We start from the raw sequence: 18,249 nt of genomic DNA on the forward strand, positions 1-18,249 counted from the left end.
ATTTAAAATAGAAAACCAAGAAATAGGAACTGGTAAGTCAGGTAGAACTCCCAGTCATGTGCATTTCATACTGTTTGAGCAGCATCTGTCATCAAATGACACTTAGCATAAATATTTTCCTAGCCCAATAGCAAATACAACTCATATTAAACATCTTTCTATACCCCTTTCATATTAGAGGAAAATAACTTCTATGAAATCTGGCATTCTCCTTGCTTCAGTGCATAGGAACACCAAAATGTCCAGTCTCCAAACTGAGCAGTAAATAAATACTAGAAACAGCAGAAGTCTAAGTGAACAGTGCACCAAAATGAGGGCATGGAAATAGGTTTTACTGCCCTTTTTGGCAGTAAGCTCAGCCCATTCTGCAAAATATTTTGACCTGCATAGACTCAGATGTGTTACACAGTGTCTCCATGAGCAAAGAGCTCTTCAGAGTCTTCAGCCTTGCATAAAACTGTCAGAACTAATAAAAGCAGGTATAAAAACAGGAATGGCTTTTAAGAATCGCAAGAAGGAGACACAGGCAGCTGGAGCAGTCCCTCTGTGCACTGGAGCAGTGAGCAGCACCTCATCTTAGCCTCATTCCTCCCATGCCCTCCCCACACTTGCTGCTTGCAGCCTGTCTGGGAGGCTGGTGGGTGCCAAGGCTGAGCTACATGCTAGTAAGTCTAAAGGAGAAAGGAAGAGCTGTTGAGCAGAGGAAAGCGGGACTAAAGATGCCAGGCAGATCAAATATTGCACTGGACTTTGACTTGAGAACTGCTTCCAGTTATCTTGACCTCAGCTCCTAATGACAATACACTGCACTCTGCAAGCACCGAGGGGCAGAGGTGCTGCATTTACACGCAGAGTGCAGGCCTCAGTTATGAGTGCTGGAAAACACTGCACTCAGACAGGAAGTTTCTGCCACAAACCACCCCAGACGTTAATATAACCCCTATCTATAAAACTTCAGACAAATCACTGAGTAAGTGTTTGGCTGGGCACCACAGAGCTGAGCCAGAACCACTGGCCACCTCTTAGGAGAAATGCAACTCTTTTCAGAGTAGCTGTGCAAATCTCCAGACCACAGTCCTGCAAGAAGAGTCCCTTCTGAGAGATGCTTTAGGATGAGAGCTGATGCTCTCAAGTTGCACTGGGGGATGTTCAGGTTGGATATTAGAAAAAATTTCTTCTCCAAAAGAGCAGTGAGGCAGTGGCTGCCCAGGGAGGTGGTGGGGTCACCATCCCTGGAGGTGCTCAAGAACTGCGGAGATGTGGCACTGAAGGACGTGGTTTAGTGGTCATGGTGGGGATGGACTGGCAGTTGGACCAGATGGTTTTGGAGGTCTTCTCTACCCTTAATGATTCTATGCTCCAAGGGATCTCAAGGGAGCACTCCAGCAATGTGGGCTGTGGTAGCACCAGGCAGTTGGGTGGCCGTGTGCAAGACGTCTGTGTGCCTCTGTTTTGCCAGCTCTGAAAGGGCAGCTGAGAACTGACCTCCTCTGTGAACTACTTCTGAGTTCATAGACGACAAGCCCTCTGCAGAGCTAAGCAGTGCTATTTCTACACTGAGTCCATACAACAGATGTAGAAGACCACCAACCTAACATCATTTTATTGCAATGAGCAGATGGTGGAAGGTAGAAATAGCAGCTGTAAAATGACAGATCCATACATTCAGCTCAAAGGCCAGACTCCAGCTCACTTCTTTTAAGACCTACTTGAGAACAAACTGTCTCTCACCAAAATGAAAACTCCCCCATTTTTCTTCACCCATTTTATTGTCTTTGGAGGGATCTGCCAGTGCCATGCAACAACAGTCAGTCTGGGTCTGAGCACTGGGTTGAGACAGTGTTCAGCAGAACAGACATTTATAGAGCTCTTGCACTGGGATAAAGTGATTACAGAGTACTGTCCAAGCAACTTAAAGGGCACAGCAAACAAGGAGAAAAACAAAACAAACAGAAAACCAAACAAACTTGCCATACTTCTGGTATGCAGGTCAAATAATTGTTGTAGCACGTGATAGTGATATTCATTTCCCAGCAGGCACTTCCTACAGAGGAGCTAAATGAACTCTGAAATGTATTTAAGTAGGGTAGAACAGCTCAGTAGGAAAAGACCTTCAAAAATCACCTAGTCCAACTGCAAAAGTGTTGCATGAATGGCTAAGACCATGTCAACTTCCAAACTTTATGTACATATAAACAAACGTGCACATGTAACAACCTACTTTCTTTAATTTAATTAGGCAGCTGAGGTTAAATTACTGACTTAAAAGCACATATGAATCCCTTCCAGGACTCCTTTTGCATGCAAATATTAAGAACTTTATACACATCAGGCTTCATAAGCTGGAAGTCAGACTACATAATGCAGTGACATCACAACGGTATGGCCTCTACACAAAATACTTGCTGCTGTTTTAATGCAGTGCACATGTGAAAGGCCTACAGCATCAGACCCTTCTCCCCAAGTCACCTACACCTACACTCTTCAGGACAGATTAAAATATAGTAAAAAATACAGCTGCTGAAGTCATTCTCCAAGCTTACAGCCTGCCTTGGGATTGAGAGCTTTGTCCTCAGGGCTCTGTACCCAGGTTACCCGTTCCTTACAGCCTCATCTCCCAGTCTCATCCACCTCACCAGCAATGCTTTGCTGCGTACTGCCCAGCTCCTTAATTCCCCACGTGGTTGTTATACGGCCCTTGAATACTTTAACACAGGGCCAGACAGCACGGTATTATTTGCAGTACAACTGAATGCCGATGCCACTCAGTGCTGCTATGGAATCAGCCCCGCTCCATCACCACCACGCAGAAGCTGAACATTCTTAATTACCCTCATGTTTATAAGCTGTCTGGTTCTTAGAGATGATGAAAACTCTCCATCTACCTCAAGAAAAAACACTACAGAAATTCAGTTTGTGAAACACTGGTTGGTGAAGTAATTTGCCACAAGTCTTTCACGCTGCAAATTTTTAATAAATGCCAAGTATAGCAGGGAGAAGGAATGCTTGAATGCTTGATGTTGCCACTAACATGGCCAGACATTTACGATGGCAAGAGTTACACCATTTGATGGCAATTATAGATCAGCATGAAAAAAAATGTATTTTGACCGTTCAGATGCACAGAGATCATTTCTCCCCAGTGCTTGTATTGTTGGGAGTCATAAACTGTGATGCTTATCCTGTGAAAAGCTGCCCCACTTTTTTCCCTTCCAGGAATGTAATTTAATTTAATTGTAAAGCTCATCATCACTTTCTGCTCAGTCAGTAGAAACAAAGAACGTCCTGTGTGAGACAGCAGGCAAAACTGCTGAACTCAAAATGGTTGTAAGGATGGCAGAAGTAAGAATTGTGTTGCATAATTACAACATGAATACACATTACATAACCCAAAATGGTTTTATTTATCCCGATTGGATCGCTGGCTTCCCTTTCACACTACAAAGCTTGCCCCAGCAGTACCCAGAAATTAAAATCACACTGACTCAGGAAATCAATGTAAACGGCTACTGCCCTCAGTGCAAACAACAAGGCAAGAGTGATGGATTTTAACAGCATGAGTAGCTGGAAAATAACACTGTAGGTGCGCGTTCTGGCAGAGGAGAAAATGTTCAGCAGAAGATTGATTCAGATTTTAAAATAAATTGAATTTTGTGGAAGAAAGAAGAGAAACAAGGAAATGTTTTTTCATGTTTCATAATGATTTCTGTGAGTAATCTCCACTGCCAAGCTTTTTTAACATTTTAAAGCAGAAATAGGTTAGCAGTAAAGCATTTTTATGACCGTAGCATGAGTACATATCTAAATTGAATTAGAAACTTCATTTCAATGGCTGTGCTTTTTACTACTCTTTGTTTTGAAACTAAGAGATGTCTCCAGGGTGGGGCCTGACCAGAAAAAGCAGCAAGATAGCGTTACTTAATATTAAAAGTTGCTAGCTTGAACATTTACTCGAGCACTAAGAGAGTCCAAAAATATTAGTTCCATCAGTAGTTCAGGCCAAACTGCATTTTTACTAGATTATCTAGACATCACAGGGGATTGATTATGGAGTCTGTTAAGATTCTTCTCTCGCACACATACACACGTAGTGTGAGCCTATGAACGCTCACATGTGCACGCACATATCTGTGATGGCAGCGTTCTTCTGCTAATTACATAGGTCCCTATGAGAAACTGGCATTTTTGCACAATAATCTGCCAAAGCGTATGATAAAGAAGCACATTATATATCTAGAAAAATGACTGCATTCTTATAACTACGTACAGCACCCGGCCTTTAACCCATCTCTTCTGACATTGCAGAAAGCAGCACCAGCTGCGTGAGCTGGCGCTGAACCCACAGACGTCTGTATTTCAGTTTTGGAGTTCTGCTGCAGTTGAACTTAAATCCTTAGGCAGTGAATACAAATCAAAACACACATAATTACGTGGAAGTACTGAGTCAGAATGCACAAGAAGCGTAGCTTACAAGTAGAGGGGAAAGAGCAAGCGAAAAATGTCAGACTGTAAGATGAAACAGAGTCCTCCACGTTATTGTCTGTCCTTTTTTTGTTGTTTAATTATGCATCAGGAGTTAATAGCGATTTTCTTTTCTTCTCTGTCCTCTTCTAACTCCACAGTCATCTGTGGAGTTTTCTGAACAAGAAGACTGCTTTTGTACAAAGAAGAATGCAAGCCTCGTGGTTCAAGTAAGCGTGCAAGAGTTCATTCCCATTTCACATGCTGCAGGGAGCCAGCAGACCGACTGCACAGCCAGAATCAATCTGTGGCACTCATTGGGAAGAATGCGAAGTGTAAGATCTGACTTCCAAATGAAATGGATTATTGTTACTTAAGAGACATTTACAACAGCAGCACAATGGCTGCTATGTCAAAATGTAAGGCACCATCCCTGCCTTCAAGGGTTTCTGCTCTAAAAATGCACAGTGCATCGCAGGTAGGGCCAGAGAATGCTACAAGCCAAGCACTAAGACAGAAGGACGTGTGGGCATATTTTCATAAACATTTTCTTGTTGTATTTGCCTGCACTGTTTATACTGGCTCCCAAACACACCTCAGGAGCATTTACTTACCTAATCTCTTCTGCACTGAAGTCAGTAGTTAATCCTGAAGGGTGTACTGACTTGCCATTGGCACCCAACGCTGATGAAGCTTTGAAATGTTACCATCCTCACCCAATAAATCCAATCCACGAGTACCATAAAAAAAAACAACTGAAGGACATTGTGCACTGGCTTGAATCAAATCAACAACTCAATATGATTCAACACACAGCGCCAAGACATGAGGCATAAACTACCATCCCTTATGTCAAGGGGTAAATAAAACCGTGGCAAACAGGAACAAGTGAAAACTCCACCAGGCTGCAACCCAGCAGCTTGACAGAGCACAAGGTTGGTGACTGCTACCAACTCAACTGCTAAAAACCTTCACACCTTTGGCTGACAAAGCAGTCAAAGGGTATCGACATCCCATGGGCAACAGATGGCTTAGGCAACCAAGCGCCGAGAAACTTAAGAGCCCAGCAAAAAAGGTCTGTTGAAAGTACTACCTTTAAAGGTCCCACTGTGGCACACGGATCGGAGGAAAGATCTCAAGGCTTAGAGTAGGCAGAGCACTCAATCCTTCAGCACAACACTTGGAAGCGGCAGCAAAAAGCAAACAATTTGCAATGTATAAATAGAGAGTACTGAATCAAGTCAAGGGACATTATTCTTCCCCTGCATAAAAGGTCTGATGGGACCACATGTAGAGTACCATGCTCTGTTCTAGCTGTCTTATTTTTAAGGCAGCTATTATGAAGCTGTATGGGGCACAGCAACCCACGCAATTCCTACATTTACAGAGCCTCAAGCAGCAAAGATGCAAACGTTCATTTTATGCATGAAAAAAGCAGGATCTGAGCACCCAAAGTTCTCGTCGAGCAGCATGAGGCTGTAGGAAAGCAGGCCCACAGCAAACTCCCAGGTCGTGTTGCAATATGGCTGTGACATCTTCAGGACATTTGAGTTCTCAGGATTCTTTTTATGAGTGCCTGTGTTCAATTTTATTTTGCCTTGTTAAATATTTGCTACAAACAAATAGAAAACAGAACTTTATAAATGGCAACACATAATAATTGTCATCTTAAGCTAAGCTAGAGGATTTTCCTCCTGACAGTGGCCAGATGTTACAGACCAAGGTGCAGAAATAACACAACATAAAGAATAACCGATCTAAAAGGAAAGACTGCTCAGTCATGGGAAGTGTTTGTTTTACACCTAAACAGTAAAGAGTTACGTGGCTGTTTTCAATCTCAGGCAGTGTTCATGCGTTTGTTCTCATTATTTTTATAAATGCCCAATTCTCCCTCAAACCTTCTAGACTATTGGACTCCATTACTTCTAGCAGTGAGTCCTTCAGGTTAATTACATACAGTGAAAAAGTACAAGCATCTTTTTCCCCTTGCTTTTAATGTACTGCTTTCCACCAAACACAGGAGGGGGAACAGCTGTTTATGAGGGTGGACAAGGGGGAATGGTCTTAAACTGAGATGGGGGAGGTTTAGGTTGGATATTAGGAGGAAGTTTTTCACACAGAGGGTGGTGAGGCACTAGGACAGGTTGCCCAAGGAGGTTGTGGACGCCCCATCCCTGCAGGCATTCAAGGCCAGACTGGATGTGGCTCTGGGCAGCCTGGGCTGCTGGTTGGCGACCTGCACACAGCAGGGGGTTGGAACTGGATGAGCATTGTGCTCCTTTGTAACCCAGGCCACTCTGTGATTCTATGAAACACTCCCTGGCACCAAAGCATCCCTGCTCCCCTCACCATTTCAAGCATTTTCTTTCCTATTCAGTGACAGTGCCAAGCCCCGATCCTGGGAACATTTTTAAAAATGCACTTATCATTAAATCTTTATATCAATCCTGCTTACACCAAACCCCAGATTGGATAGTCCTCACCTTTCCAGTCCCTCATCAAATGCCACAGTCATATCCCATCTGCATATCCTGTTTCTAGTTCTCTTTGCTTTGAGATGAGGGAGCAACAGAGATACTACAGTATCCTCTCGTAGCTTCATTCCCCCCTTTCCTACTGCAGCCTGATATATGAGGTTGCTCTCACAACTGCTGCTGCGAGGTGAGTGAAGTCTTGCACAGAACCCTCTACTCTCAGATGTCCAGGTCTTCTCAAACGGTTCCAATTAATTCACTTCTGGTCCTAAATTGTTTCAGTGCGCTGCTATGCACTGTTAACCAGCTGCTTCTTGTTTTGCCACATGTGGGGAAGATATCCGTGTGATAAAACAACGAAGCCACTAAATATCATCCTGCAACTCTGACAACTAATCAGTTTCCCAAGAACTTTATCTAATGCTTCAAACTCTTCAACAACCTCAAAAGAAAAAAAGGAAAAAAAGTGGCTTTTAAAAAGCCAGATTGTCCCAGAAATACTGTTTTCTCACCTCCCAGAAGAAAGGGGAACTTCACAGACATGGTTTAGTGGGCACAGTGGGGATGGGTAGATGGTTGGACTGCATGATCTCAGAAGCCTTCTGCAACCTAGATGGTTCTATGGTACGCCAAATCCAAAGCATCAGCACTGCTGCTGAGCTGTAAGCCCTACCCAAAGGCAGAGTTTTATACCACGTTATACTACAACATATGGCAAAGTATGCATAGCCTGTCTGCTGAAAATTTGTGGGCATGCTTTGAAAGCCATTTGGATAAAAGATGCTGTAAGAATTCAGGATCATTATCATTTCACTAGGATATGCTTTCACTTTCCTTCCGGTGAATTATCGGCGGCATCATGCTGAACTGAACGACAAAGCTGCTGTATTCAGGCACTAGTATGAATCCATTTCGGTCCAAATTAGAGTGATTTCCATAAAAAATCCACTTTCACACATTTCAAAGAAAATTCTTATCCCAGGAATCATAAAAATATAACACAGACTTCATAATTCAGCCCTAAAGGTGGCGTTACCTGCTGGTGTAGCACTCACGGAAAACTATGGGCCAAATCTCATGAATTTCTGTGGCCACTGAACATGAAAAGAGACTGAAAAGTTTGTACATAACCTACATCAAAATACCACTGCAGTATTCAAAGAATGGTTTGTCAGCCTGGCCCATATCCACTGGACAAGAGAGCTTTGCTGCTGGCTGAGCGATGCACAGATGACAAACCATTTCAAACACGAGGGGCATTTCTGCTTTTCTGGTGTAAACAAACCACAACACCAAAAATAATGTTTTATGAGCTCTGAAACTATCTTCCTGGGGTAATAAACAACACTAAGACATCAGACTTACTCTGCCTCTGGTCTGCAAGAGGCTACACACCAGCTGCACGACGACAAGCAAGAAACCGCACGCCAGCTACATAAGGACAAGGAAAAGTATGAATCACACTGTGTCAGCGTCCATTTACCCCTGTCACACAAGGTAACACTATTGCCTTTTAGGAGCTAGGCCAAGATCTGATTGTTTGTGATCATTTCTGCACACAGCTGTGGCTCCTTACAGCGCTGCTATAGGAAGCTGTGTATTCAGAGAATGGATTCCTACACCGGCAGTCAAAGATGCGTGTTCAAAGCATGCATACACACACTGTCACTAAACATATTTTTAATTAGCTTTAGCAAGGCTAAATTTAAATCCAAGTGTGACTAACATGCTTGCAATGCTTCAGTCTGTTTCTTAAATGAAAACATCAAACCCTGAACTGTAAAACTAATGGTTTCTCCAGGGCTGTTCTCTCCCCAGCATCTCAGTTGAGTTCATATGCTGCTTCTCCCAGGCTTTCCGATGACACATAGCCACATTCCTTGCCAACACTTCTTTAACCCAACAAGTGACCTACATCTTCCAACGTTCAGAAGGAAAATGCCAGTTTCTCTTCAGAGCAAGCTGATTTTTTGTTACCCCTTTCACTCCTTTCTTCTTGGAGAAGCAAGCAAAACAAAATCCACTGATGTTAGCAGCAGGACAGTTAAGACACTATAATTAAGACAGGATCTTTGCCATCCAAGTAGCATAGTTAGAATAGACAGGCATCCTGGCTATCAGAGGAATTCCCAGGGGATATCACTTACAGTACAGGGTGTTGTTATGTCCCCACGTGTCACAGGTAACCTTAAAGTATGTCAAAAGCAAGCTTTCAGATTGAAACAGATTGGCTGAGAGATTTCCAAGACGCAGTCAAAAACAATCAGTGCAAAAACAGAACAGTGCAGTCAACAGCAACATCTGCTCTTCTGAGACTCCCTTACCTCTCATTATTCCACTTAATGGAACAGTCATTAGCAGGAGATGCCTCTGCACAGCCCTATGTGAAGAGAAGCTTCCTCTGTGTCTCTTCCTAGTTCCAAGTGGCCAAGCAAGAGCATCCTATAGCCTCACTCGTTAATAGTATGCAAGACTAAAGCACTGCAATCCTGTCACTCTCTGACAGTTTGCAATGTGAGGTTTTAGACATGACCAAAAGCACGATACGGTGCTATAAAGCTAGTTATCCTTCTCATCATGCACGTTGCACTTGGGACTGCAAAAACAAAAGACAGTAATTTTTCAGGCTTCTATTTTAAAATTCATAATAAGCTCAGGTCTCATGTTCAGATGTTTGTTGCACAGACACCCAGCTAATGATTGCATCGGAGTGTGCTACCCGGAATATCCCTAGAGCAGAAAAGCATACCTGAATGAGGAAGTAAGGAAAAAGCAGTTGTTAATAAGGGCTGTGATGCTAGTGTACAGCTATGACTACAGCTGAAGGAAAGGGCAGGAGGAAAGCCTACTCAAAACCAGAAGGTAAGCCGAATGAATTCCAGGGCTTTCTTTTGATAACTGTGTACCTGTCCATACATAAAATCATTTGATTGTCTCTGAAATCTCCTAACTGCATTCCTTTGTGGGTCTCCAGCAGTTGGCAACTACCTTCTGCCACACCAAATCCACGTGAGCGCTCCCCATCTTCCATCCTCCATCTGCAAGACAAGTCCTCAGAGAACACAGCATTCTGAGTGCAACAGCAGGGTGCCTGTCAGCTGCTTGTCAACTGCCTTTCTACTTCTGCCAAATACACAGTCAGAACTACAGCCCAGCCTTGGGCTCGGTGATCACAACAGGCAGCAGGCACCTGATTTCAAGGAGTCTGATTTAGCCAGAAGAGACCAACAAATGCTACAGATCAAGAGTAAAAAAACAGAAAGCTGCAGCAAGGACAAAGATCAGCTAAGTGCTGGCCTATTGACTGCACAGGAAACTACACTTGAGAAGAACATCTGGGACCTAAGAGTAAGACAAAAATAAATCACAGAGCTGGCTTAAAAGTGCGTAGAGGAGGGCAGGATCAGGCTCAGAGAAAATGTGAGGCTTTGCATGTTCCTAAAAAGTTGATGGTTCCAGGCACCATTTAAATCTCAACCTGTACTTAGGAGGTCAGCATTGGAAAGAAAATAAATCCCAACTAAAACTTCTTTGCAGACTTGTTTTTCAAGTCAGTGAGAAGGTTATATCCGAGGTCCTAATTGCAATTAGACCATTTCTCACTGATCTCTCCAACACAAGCTTCCTGCCAACGTACATGACTACAGAAGCATTCAGAAGCCAAACACGTGGTTACATGCAGCACAAGACAATTATTCAAAAATCAGTTTTAATGCGCCATGAAGTTCTCAGGAAAGGTACTTATCAAACACTATCAGTGCTAGGAAAATACATAAATATTTAATGACAGAGTTGATGCCTCTCACCTTGTTCCCTTTTAGAATTTTGGAGCACCCTTTCACAACAAGGTCTTTATAGTTTTGGAAGAATACGTTCAGCTGTACACCCAGTGCTGTAGCATTAAAGATGGCTTGAGAGATAAGTAATCTTTTGAGTCAGTCTCTCACTTAACAGACTCCAGAGCCAGAAGTCCAGCTGCGGCCAAAAAGGAAAGCACAAGGAAAAAAAAAACGTGTCTCTAAAATCTGCTTTAGAAATTTAACCAATGGCTAAACTAAATCAGGCAGCACTGGCCATGAGGGAGCTTATTATTTCACCGTTATCTGGATATTTAAGACAGAAAGGAAGAGCAGTCTGTGTCATCCATTAGTACAGTGAGAAACTTAGTACTTGAGGACTGGCTCACAAAGCTTAGCAACCATTTAAGATGTGGAGATACAGACCTTGCATGGCTCCTCCAGAGCACTGGGCTCAGGGGAACTCCCATTCCTGGCTGGATTTCCTGAGACCTGCCCCAGTAAAAACTCCAGAGGCAATGCACAGGTCTTTTCCCCACTCCTTTCAGGGTAAGGTAAAGCACTCTGACAGGAAGAACATTTGCAAGCGTTAAGGAGCCCCTCCTGGCTCCCACTGCTCTCTGCTTCCCTCAGATTCCTGGAGCTCTGGACACAAGTCTCCCACCCCTCCCTATAGCCCCTGGAAGGGGGAGATAAAGCACTCAGCTGGCTGACAGGGGAGCTCTGCAAAAAATAACTTCACTGGACTTTGAAAACTCTGTTTTTCATTCTGTAATCTTCTTGTCCATCTGCCTGTACCACACCCATGCCTCTCGCTGCTCATTTTCTGTAGCACGCATCCTTTCTATTATTCTTATCCCACTGTCCCCCCTCCTCCATTTCCACACCAGGATTTTTCAATCTTTTCTAACGCCTCTCTGCTACTTTTTGCATTTGCTTCCCCACATTCTGCTTACCAGTGCACGTCCACACATCCACACAAACAAGGCCCTCTTCAGGCACTTTCACTGCCATCACCTCCTGCCTCCCCTGCAGGTACTCCTCTCCCACCTGCCCTTCTCTGCTGCTTCTCAAACAACTTCGAACACAAAATGACATTGGTGACCTCCTCTTCACAGAGCAGTCTCTCCAGCACCAGGACAGACCAGCACCACTGCCTACCTTGAATTAAGCAAGGCTTTACAGCCTCATCTTTTCCTCATCAGTATGGTTAACGCAGTGGGGACTTCTACCACAAGGCAGCATCAGTGCTAATGCTGTACAGTTCTTTGCTTTCTTTGCTCTCCCTGCAGTGTCACCCCACTATCTGGTTGATCTGATGATTTGAAACTTTATTCATTTTGTTAAGATAACCGAACTATAATCTTCAGATAATAGTCAGACACAGCTGTCATTTTCTTGATTATCCTATCTCCTAGTTTAAACCAATTTTCTTGAAAACAACCAGAATTGCAGAGTCACACCAAGGACACCATCCAAGGAGATCCACGCTTCCCATCTCTGCTGCCAATAACCAACAACACCTGAGCATCACATCTGCCTTTCTGGTTTACATTATCCTTGTGGGTCACATGTACTTTGATTGACTAAAATGCCCAAAGCTGGAAGGGACAAAAAAGGACAAAGATATCAGCCTGTAGGAGAAATTTTAATTCTTTCACAAACATATCTTTGTGTTCTGTGCTACGTACCCTCAACCTGCTCCAGTTACACCAGTCCCAAATGTCAGCCTCTCGTTGCCTTCTCCTCTGCCAGACCACTGGATTTTGTCAGCGTGCTTCTGCTTTTGTCACTGACCTTAACGAACACATGACAGCAGTTCAGTTGCAAGACTGACCTGCAGAACTCCCACAGGCAGCTGTTTCCAGACCAGCAGTTTCTCTTTGCTTCCTAGTAGTATCTACTGCTTTGGCTCAATTCTTGTCAGTTACCAAGGATCTTCTTCCACTGAGGTAGTCTTAAACTCTTTGGTCTTTGTACAGTCATTCATTTCTTCCTGCCTTACTGTCCTACATCATTCATCCCTTTCTCTTTCCATCTCTGTAGGGTCCATCCTGCTCACCCCTAGCCTTGGTGCATCTTCACTGGACGCACCCACTGGCACCTGGCACACACACAGCCACCAGCCCAATTATCTTCACCAGTAAAACCTTTTTTCTCCTCCCTTTTACTTCATTTTTGTCCTCTCCACAGTCCAAAAAATAAAAATAAAAATCAGTATTTCAATTTAATCTCATTCTACATCTGCAGTCCTTGCTCCTGAAATTCTCCAGCCCTCGTTCCTCTTTGCAAAGGATGTCTTGAGCAACTCTCATTTCTGCTGTGTGACAACTGTGGAATTTTCTTGCCTGTGCTCCTTCTCTGATCCTGTCACTTATCTGACAGATCCCTTCCCTTTCCCCATAACTCCTTCTCTTGGACCTTTTGCCTCTCACATTCTCATCACTCACTTCTCCCATTCAAAGTTTATTTCAGTACATCACCTCTTAAAAAACTCCTCTTTCTCCACCTACTTGCTGCTTCTTCCCTTTTCTTTCAACTCCCTGTTTACTTTTCAGTTTGTGACTTACAGTAAGTCATCGACTGGAGTCACCTTTTCCAGCACTCATACTCAGTCAGCATACTGCTCTTGGCAACAGAAATTAAGGTGTTCAGAAGCTGATCTACATATACAGCTCTACTCTTATCTGCTTCTGGCTACAGTATGATTCAGCCAGTCTCTCAGCCTTGTTTCACAAGTACATGGCTGACAGTTCAAGACCAAAAAAAGACCACAGAATGCTAAACTCTTCACCTGCCTTTTCTGCTTTGCTGCCTTTTCTTCACAGACAATAGCACTGTCCTGTCTGACATGCAGGGTGCCAGCCTCTCTATGGGCTGCCTTTACATCCTCAACGGTAAGCTCAATCTCATTTTTTAGGTTCTTTTTGTGTCATAGTTTTTATTCAACCTTCTCTTTCTAGGCATATCATTAAAACTCTTTGCTGCACCCTCTCACCTTCTAATCCTGTTACTGATAGGTCTTTTTCTCTAGCCTGATGCAATCTCATTGAAAATGATGCTGAACATCCACTCAAAAGGCTCCTGGCCCTTCTCATCCCATCCATCTATACAGTTCTCTGCCTCCCCGTTCTCTCACACGTTAGGTTATCAGTCTGTTTCCATAGCCTTCATGGTTCCTGGATTGTTCCCAGTCTCCACACCACCTCTCTCGCTCTCATGACGATGCCTTCTGCCACACATCTATTCTGGAGACACTTCCACCCACTTAGGTTTCAAAAAAAAAAAAAGAAAAAGAAAAAGAAAAAGAAAGTCTTCACGCTTTCTCTTGTTGAACTTTTCATGCTCACTAGGGATCCTCTTTAAACACCTCCAGAAGAAACACTTGGCTTTGGAAAATTTTCCTAAGACTCTCTATTGCCTTGATGTTTGCAAATAACTTGAAAAACACCAAGGCTGCTGTGAGATTCATAGCACTGCCTCAGATACTGGCCAGCAGAAGAGATAAATATGTGCACAGCCATATGTGCCTTATCTGATACGTAGTCTGTACATTCCTTTTGGTCAGGGTAGTCTTTTTGTGCAGCATCTATCACAACACTGAGCTACTACTGGGGTTACTAATCCTTCCTAATACTGTAGTGCCTAAAGTCTAAATCTTCACTAAATATTTAGTGACTAAGCATTTAATGACAAAACCAGTAGTTATTATTGGCATCCTTTGATGTCTGTATTAAATTTAAAGCTGAAAATATGGTGTTTATACAAAAGCTTCACACTTCTGAAAGATACGGAACTACTGTCGACTGTGTAAGTCACAGCCTGTTTATCTTCTCCTTTTATTAATTATAGAAGTTTGAAAATAAACAAGCGGTCACAGTGCTTAAGCTGTAATCCTACAGTGGGCTTTTAAACATTCCCTCACAGCAGGGATGACCATTCAGAAGCCTGGATGGTTATGTTAGGGTATAGAATTTTAAGAAAAGTGTATTAGCCCTCTTGAAATATAAATAATCTAAGGTCATTCACTTCCTGGTACCTCTTCAAGAACATATTTATGCATGACTTCCAACAGGAGGGGGAACAGCTGCTTACGAGGGTGAATACTGATAGGACAAGGGGAATGGTCTTAAACTCAGACAGGGGAGGTTTAGGTTGGATATTAGGAGGAAGTTTTTCACACGGAGGGTGGTGATGCACTGGAACAGGTTGCCCAAGGAGGCTGTGGATGCCCCAGCCCTGGAGGCATTCATCCCTGGACACATCAAGTAATTCACCACCTAATGCTTTCCAGCTGAAACGTCTCCAAAGCAGTTTACAGACACAGCACCACTAAGAACCATCCACTCCAGAATCACTGGACCAAACCCCTACTCTGATGCCACACAACATTCAATATCCACATGCAACACGGAGGTTCTTGAAGAACTTTGGCTTTTCAAGTCACAAGGCACCTGACCCTCAGCAATAAACCACCAGAAACTCAATGCCTCAGGGAAGGTCAAACTAAGTAGACCTTTGCAGGATACAAACCAACACTGAATAAGTCACCATTTTCTAACCTTAGCCCACACGCAATCAGTGACAGAGTTACCATATTTGTTACAAGTAAAGCTCAATATTTGCAGACGCACAACTACACTATTCCCATACTCTTCAGATGTCCTCCTGTCTTCAACCTAAGGGTGAATGTCTGTAGTACCAACAAGGGCCGCCACTGATGAATCCAACAGCTTTTTAATTAAGTTCTATGAATTTCAAAGTTTTGAGGGGAAAAAAAAAAAAGAAAAATTACATCATAAAACCCTGTAAGCTCCAGATTATAAATAAAAAAATAAGGAATCACCTGATGGCAATTACAAAAGAGACAATTACGCATTTCAGGGCAAAACCACAGGAGGTGGGGATGCCTATTCATAGATAACATCCTGGGTTACAGGCTATTTGCTGGCCTTAGGACCACAGTAAAGCCATTAATAAAACAAGATCTCAAAGAGCTTAAAATATTTTCTGTTCTGAACAGCTTAAGGGAACAAAAAACCCATATGTTTAAAAATATCTTTAAATAAAGTGCATGAGATTATTGCTGATTAAAGATGCCAGCCTGGAAACTGCAGTCACTCGTTTATGCCCGGCACAGGTGACACACTGCCCCACTAACAGGGCTCCATCTGACCTGAAGAAGCTTGCACTAGACATAGAAAGCCAAAAGCCACCTCTGTGACCTTGCAGTCCCTTGTCCTGTTACTGAGACCAGCACCATAAGCTGTGCCAGTGGTCTGAGCAACACAGACATGTTCTTCCTTTGAGAATCTGATCAAGGCTTAGCAGATTCCTTCTACACAGACAGAACAACTGTCTGAAACAGGAGAAATTAATGCTTTTCTGAAGGATGCTTTTGGGATGTGGGCTCACTCACAGCGACCTCCACCTCTTACAGAGCCACCATCTGGGAATCTTACAGGAGTGCAAAAATACTTTCTACTGTTTTTCTATCAACCCTGGTAAAAACGGGAGGCAGAGATGGGAAATCTGCCACTCAGAGGAAGCACATTTGAAATTATCACTTCTGAACAGAACTCTGTGTACTTCTTGCAAGCATGGAAAGGAGAAATTCTAAGCGCTATCTGTATGCAGGACAAAATTTGCTTATCTTTCTTGACCGTGGTTTCAGCATTGCTATATTGATTCATGACGTGGAACTTCACAAGAAAACTATTTGATATAAATCTTTGAGCAAATTTAAAAGGCTAAATACTAAAATTAAAATACTAACCCGGACACTATCACAAAACCAAGTTCTTATGTGACTGCCTTTGATCTTGAAAAAAATCTATTAACATAAAATAATACCAAAGTTACAGCTACCTCCTGAAGACCTGGCTCAGATTGCCACAGCTGCAGCGATTCCAGGGAAGTGAGGACATTTTCTATCAGCTGGAGACTTGGTCTGACAAAGGTAAAGGCACTCAGCAGCATGCCAAATTAAGTGTGTGTGCACTTAAGCTTATTTCACTCACCACTAAAGCCTCTCTGCTTTGAAATACACCGAGCACATAGCTGTAGCTCTTGCAGAAATGCTGACAAGTAAAAGGGAATACCAACATCTCATGTGGCCCAGAAAGAAAGAGTGAAACAAGACCCAAATCTACATTCACTCAAACTTGGAAGAAGTTTCTGCTAACTTTTGAGAGACCCTCATTAGTTAAAATATTGTGACTGTTTGCTTGAGGTACATGAAGCAGACTCCTAGCAACTGAAATGAACCATAGCCCATCTGAAATAACTGTTAAATGCCCAACTTTTAAGATCAGACCAAAAGGCAACCCTTATTTCTGCATGAAGCATCACCTGATCCACAGCCAAGACCGGTCAGATCTGTTTTTATACACATCAGTAAAAGAGGAAGAGCCAACAGTTCTTTCAGACTGCCCTGACAGACAACTCCAGCGTTGTTGTTTTTAAATGGCGAGAGCAATCAGTGCTAGAAGTTAATATCACAGAGATTGGTATAAAATCCAGCTCCCTGCAGCAGGCTCCAAAGTCCATGAGCAGTTTTCCAAAATGCCACCATGCCAGCTTCACTTACCCCGAGCCACCTCGCTCCTTTGTTGGCAGCTTGCTGAATCTGCACTCTTTTCAGGGTGACATGGTAAACAGCTCCCTCTTCCACCTCTTCGCCCCAGTCTTGAATTGAGCTCTGCCGGGAAAGGGAGAGAAAAACAGAGAAAGGAACTTTTCCCCTCTCCTGCAGACCGCAATCCATACCAGGTGCCGTGCTGCTGAGGGCAGAGATGGGCTGCACAAAATAAACACAACAATCAAAGCGAGATGGATACTTTTAAACGGAGGGAACACTGGAGATATTCTTGGCAAGCTGGCCCTTCCTGTGGTATCGAGATACCCTGACTTTCCATTTAGCTATTTTTCCTAGACTAGCACATATTTCAAATAGTTGTACAAAGTCTTTTCTAGGGAAATAGTTTGGTTTTGATTAGCAGCCTCTCTTCCCTCTCCCTCCCGCCCTCCTTCTCTAAAGCAATTAATCTCTCCGGCTTTTCATTTCGGGAAGGAATGGCACTTTTAAAAACCGTTGCACACTCGGACGGACAGCCTTTCAACTTCCACGAGCGAGTAAAGCGCAGCGACCCTCCGCTCCTCTGACAGGAGGGATCCGAAGCGCTGCGGTTCGCTTCTTCAAAACCTATTATTTCCAGCTGCAAAAACTTTGCACAGCCGAAGCTTTAAAATTCACAGCTAACGAAAAGAAAGCAAGGAGCGCGACGTCTCCCCGACTTGAACCGGACACGTGCCGTGACGATCGCGGCGAGGAGCCGCACAAAGAGCCGCCGCAGACCCGCACGGACCCGGCCGGGCTCCGTCCCGCAGCGCAGGCGGGCGCCGCGACGCAAAGCCGACCCAGCACCCCGCGGGAAGACCCGGTTACCATTTTAGCTTTCCACGGCAATCTCATTCTCAGTTCCTTCTCGGGCGCCTCGACGGGACATGCCGCAGCC

The 18,249-nt window shown here is 43.6% G+C and overlaps 1 protein-coding gene across 1 annotated transcript in view; it reads right to left on the bottom strand.

Annotated features, from left to right (window-relative positions):
* RGL1 (ral guanine nucleotide dissociation stimulator like 1) overlaps positions 1 to 18,243 on the bottom strand; it is a 60,610-nt gene extending 42,367 nt beyond the window's left edge. Inside the window, exons 1-2 of the mRNA XM_010715834.2 lie at positions 18,180 to 18,243; positions 17,322 to 17,432 (exon numbers count right to left, since the gene is read on the bottom strand). Of these exons, the coding sequence (XP_010714136.2) occupies positions 17,322 to 17,432; positions 18,180 to 18,206 (138 nt within the window). The 5' untranslated portion in view covers positions 18,207 to 18,243. The remainder of the gene's footprint in view (positions 1 to 17,321; positions 17,433 to 18,179) is intronic.
* Between the last annotated feature and the right edge of the window lie 6 nt (positions 18,244 to 18,249).

This window comes from Meleagris gallopavo, chromosome 10 (genome assembly GCF_000146605.3).
Source record: "Meleagris gallopavo isolate NT-WF06-2002-E0010 breed Aviagen turkey brand Nicholas breeding stock chromosome 10, Turkey_5.1, whole genome shotgun sequence".
Classification (NCBI taxonomy): Eukaryota; Metazoa; Chordata; class Aves; order Galliformes; family Phasianidae; genus Meleagris; species Meleagris gallopavo.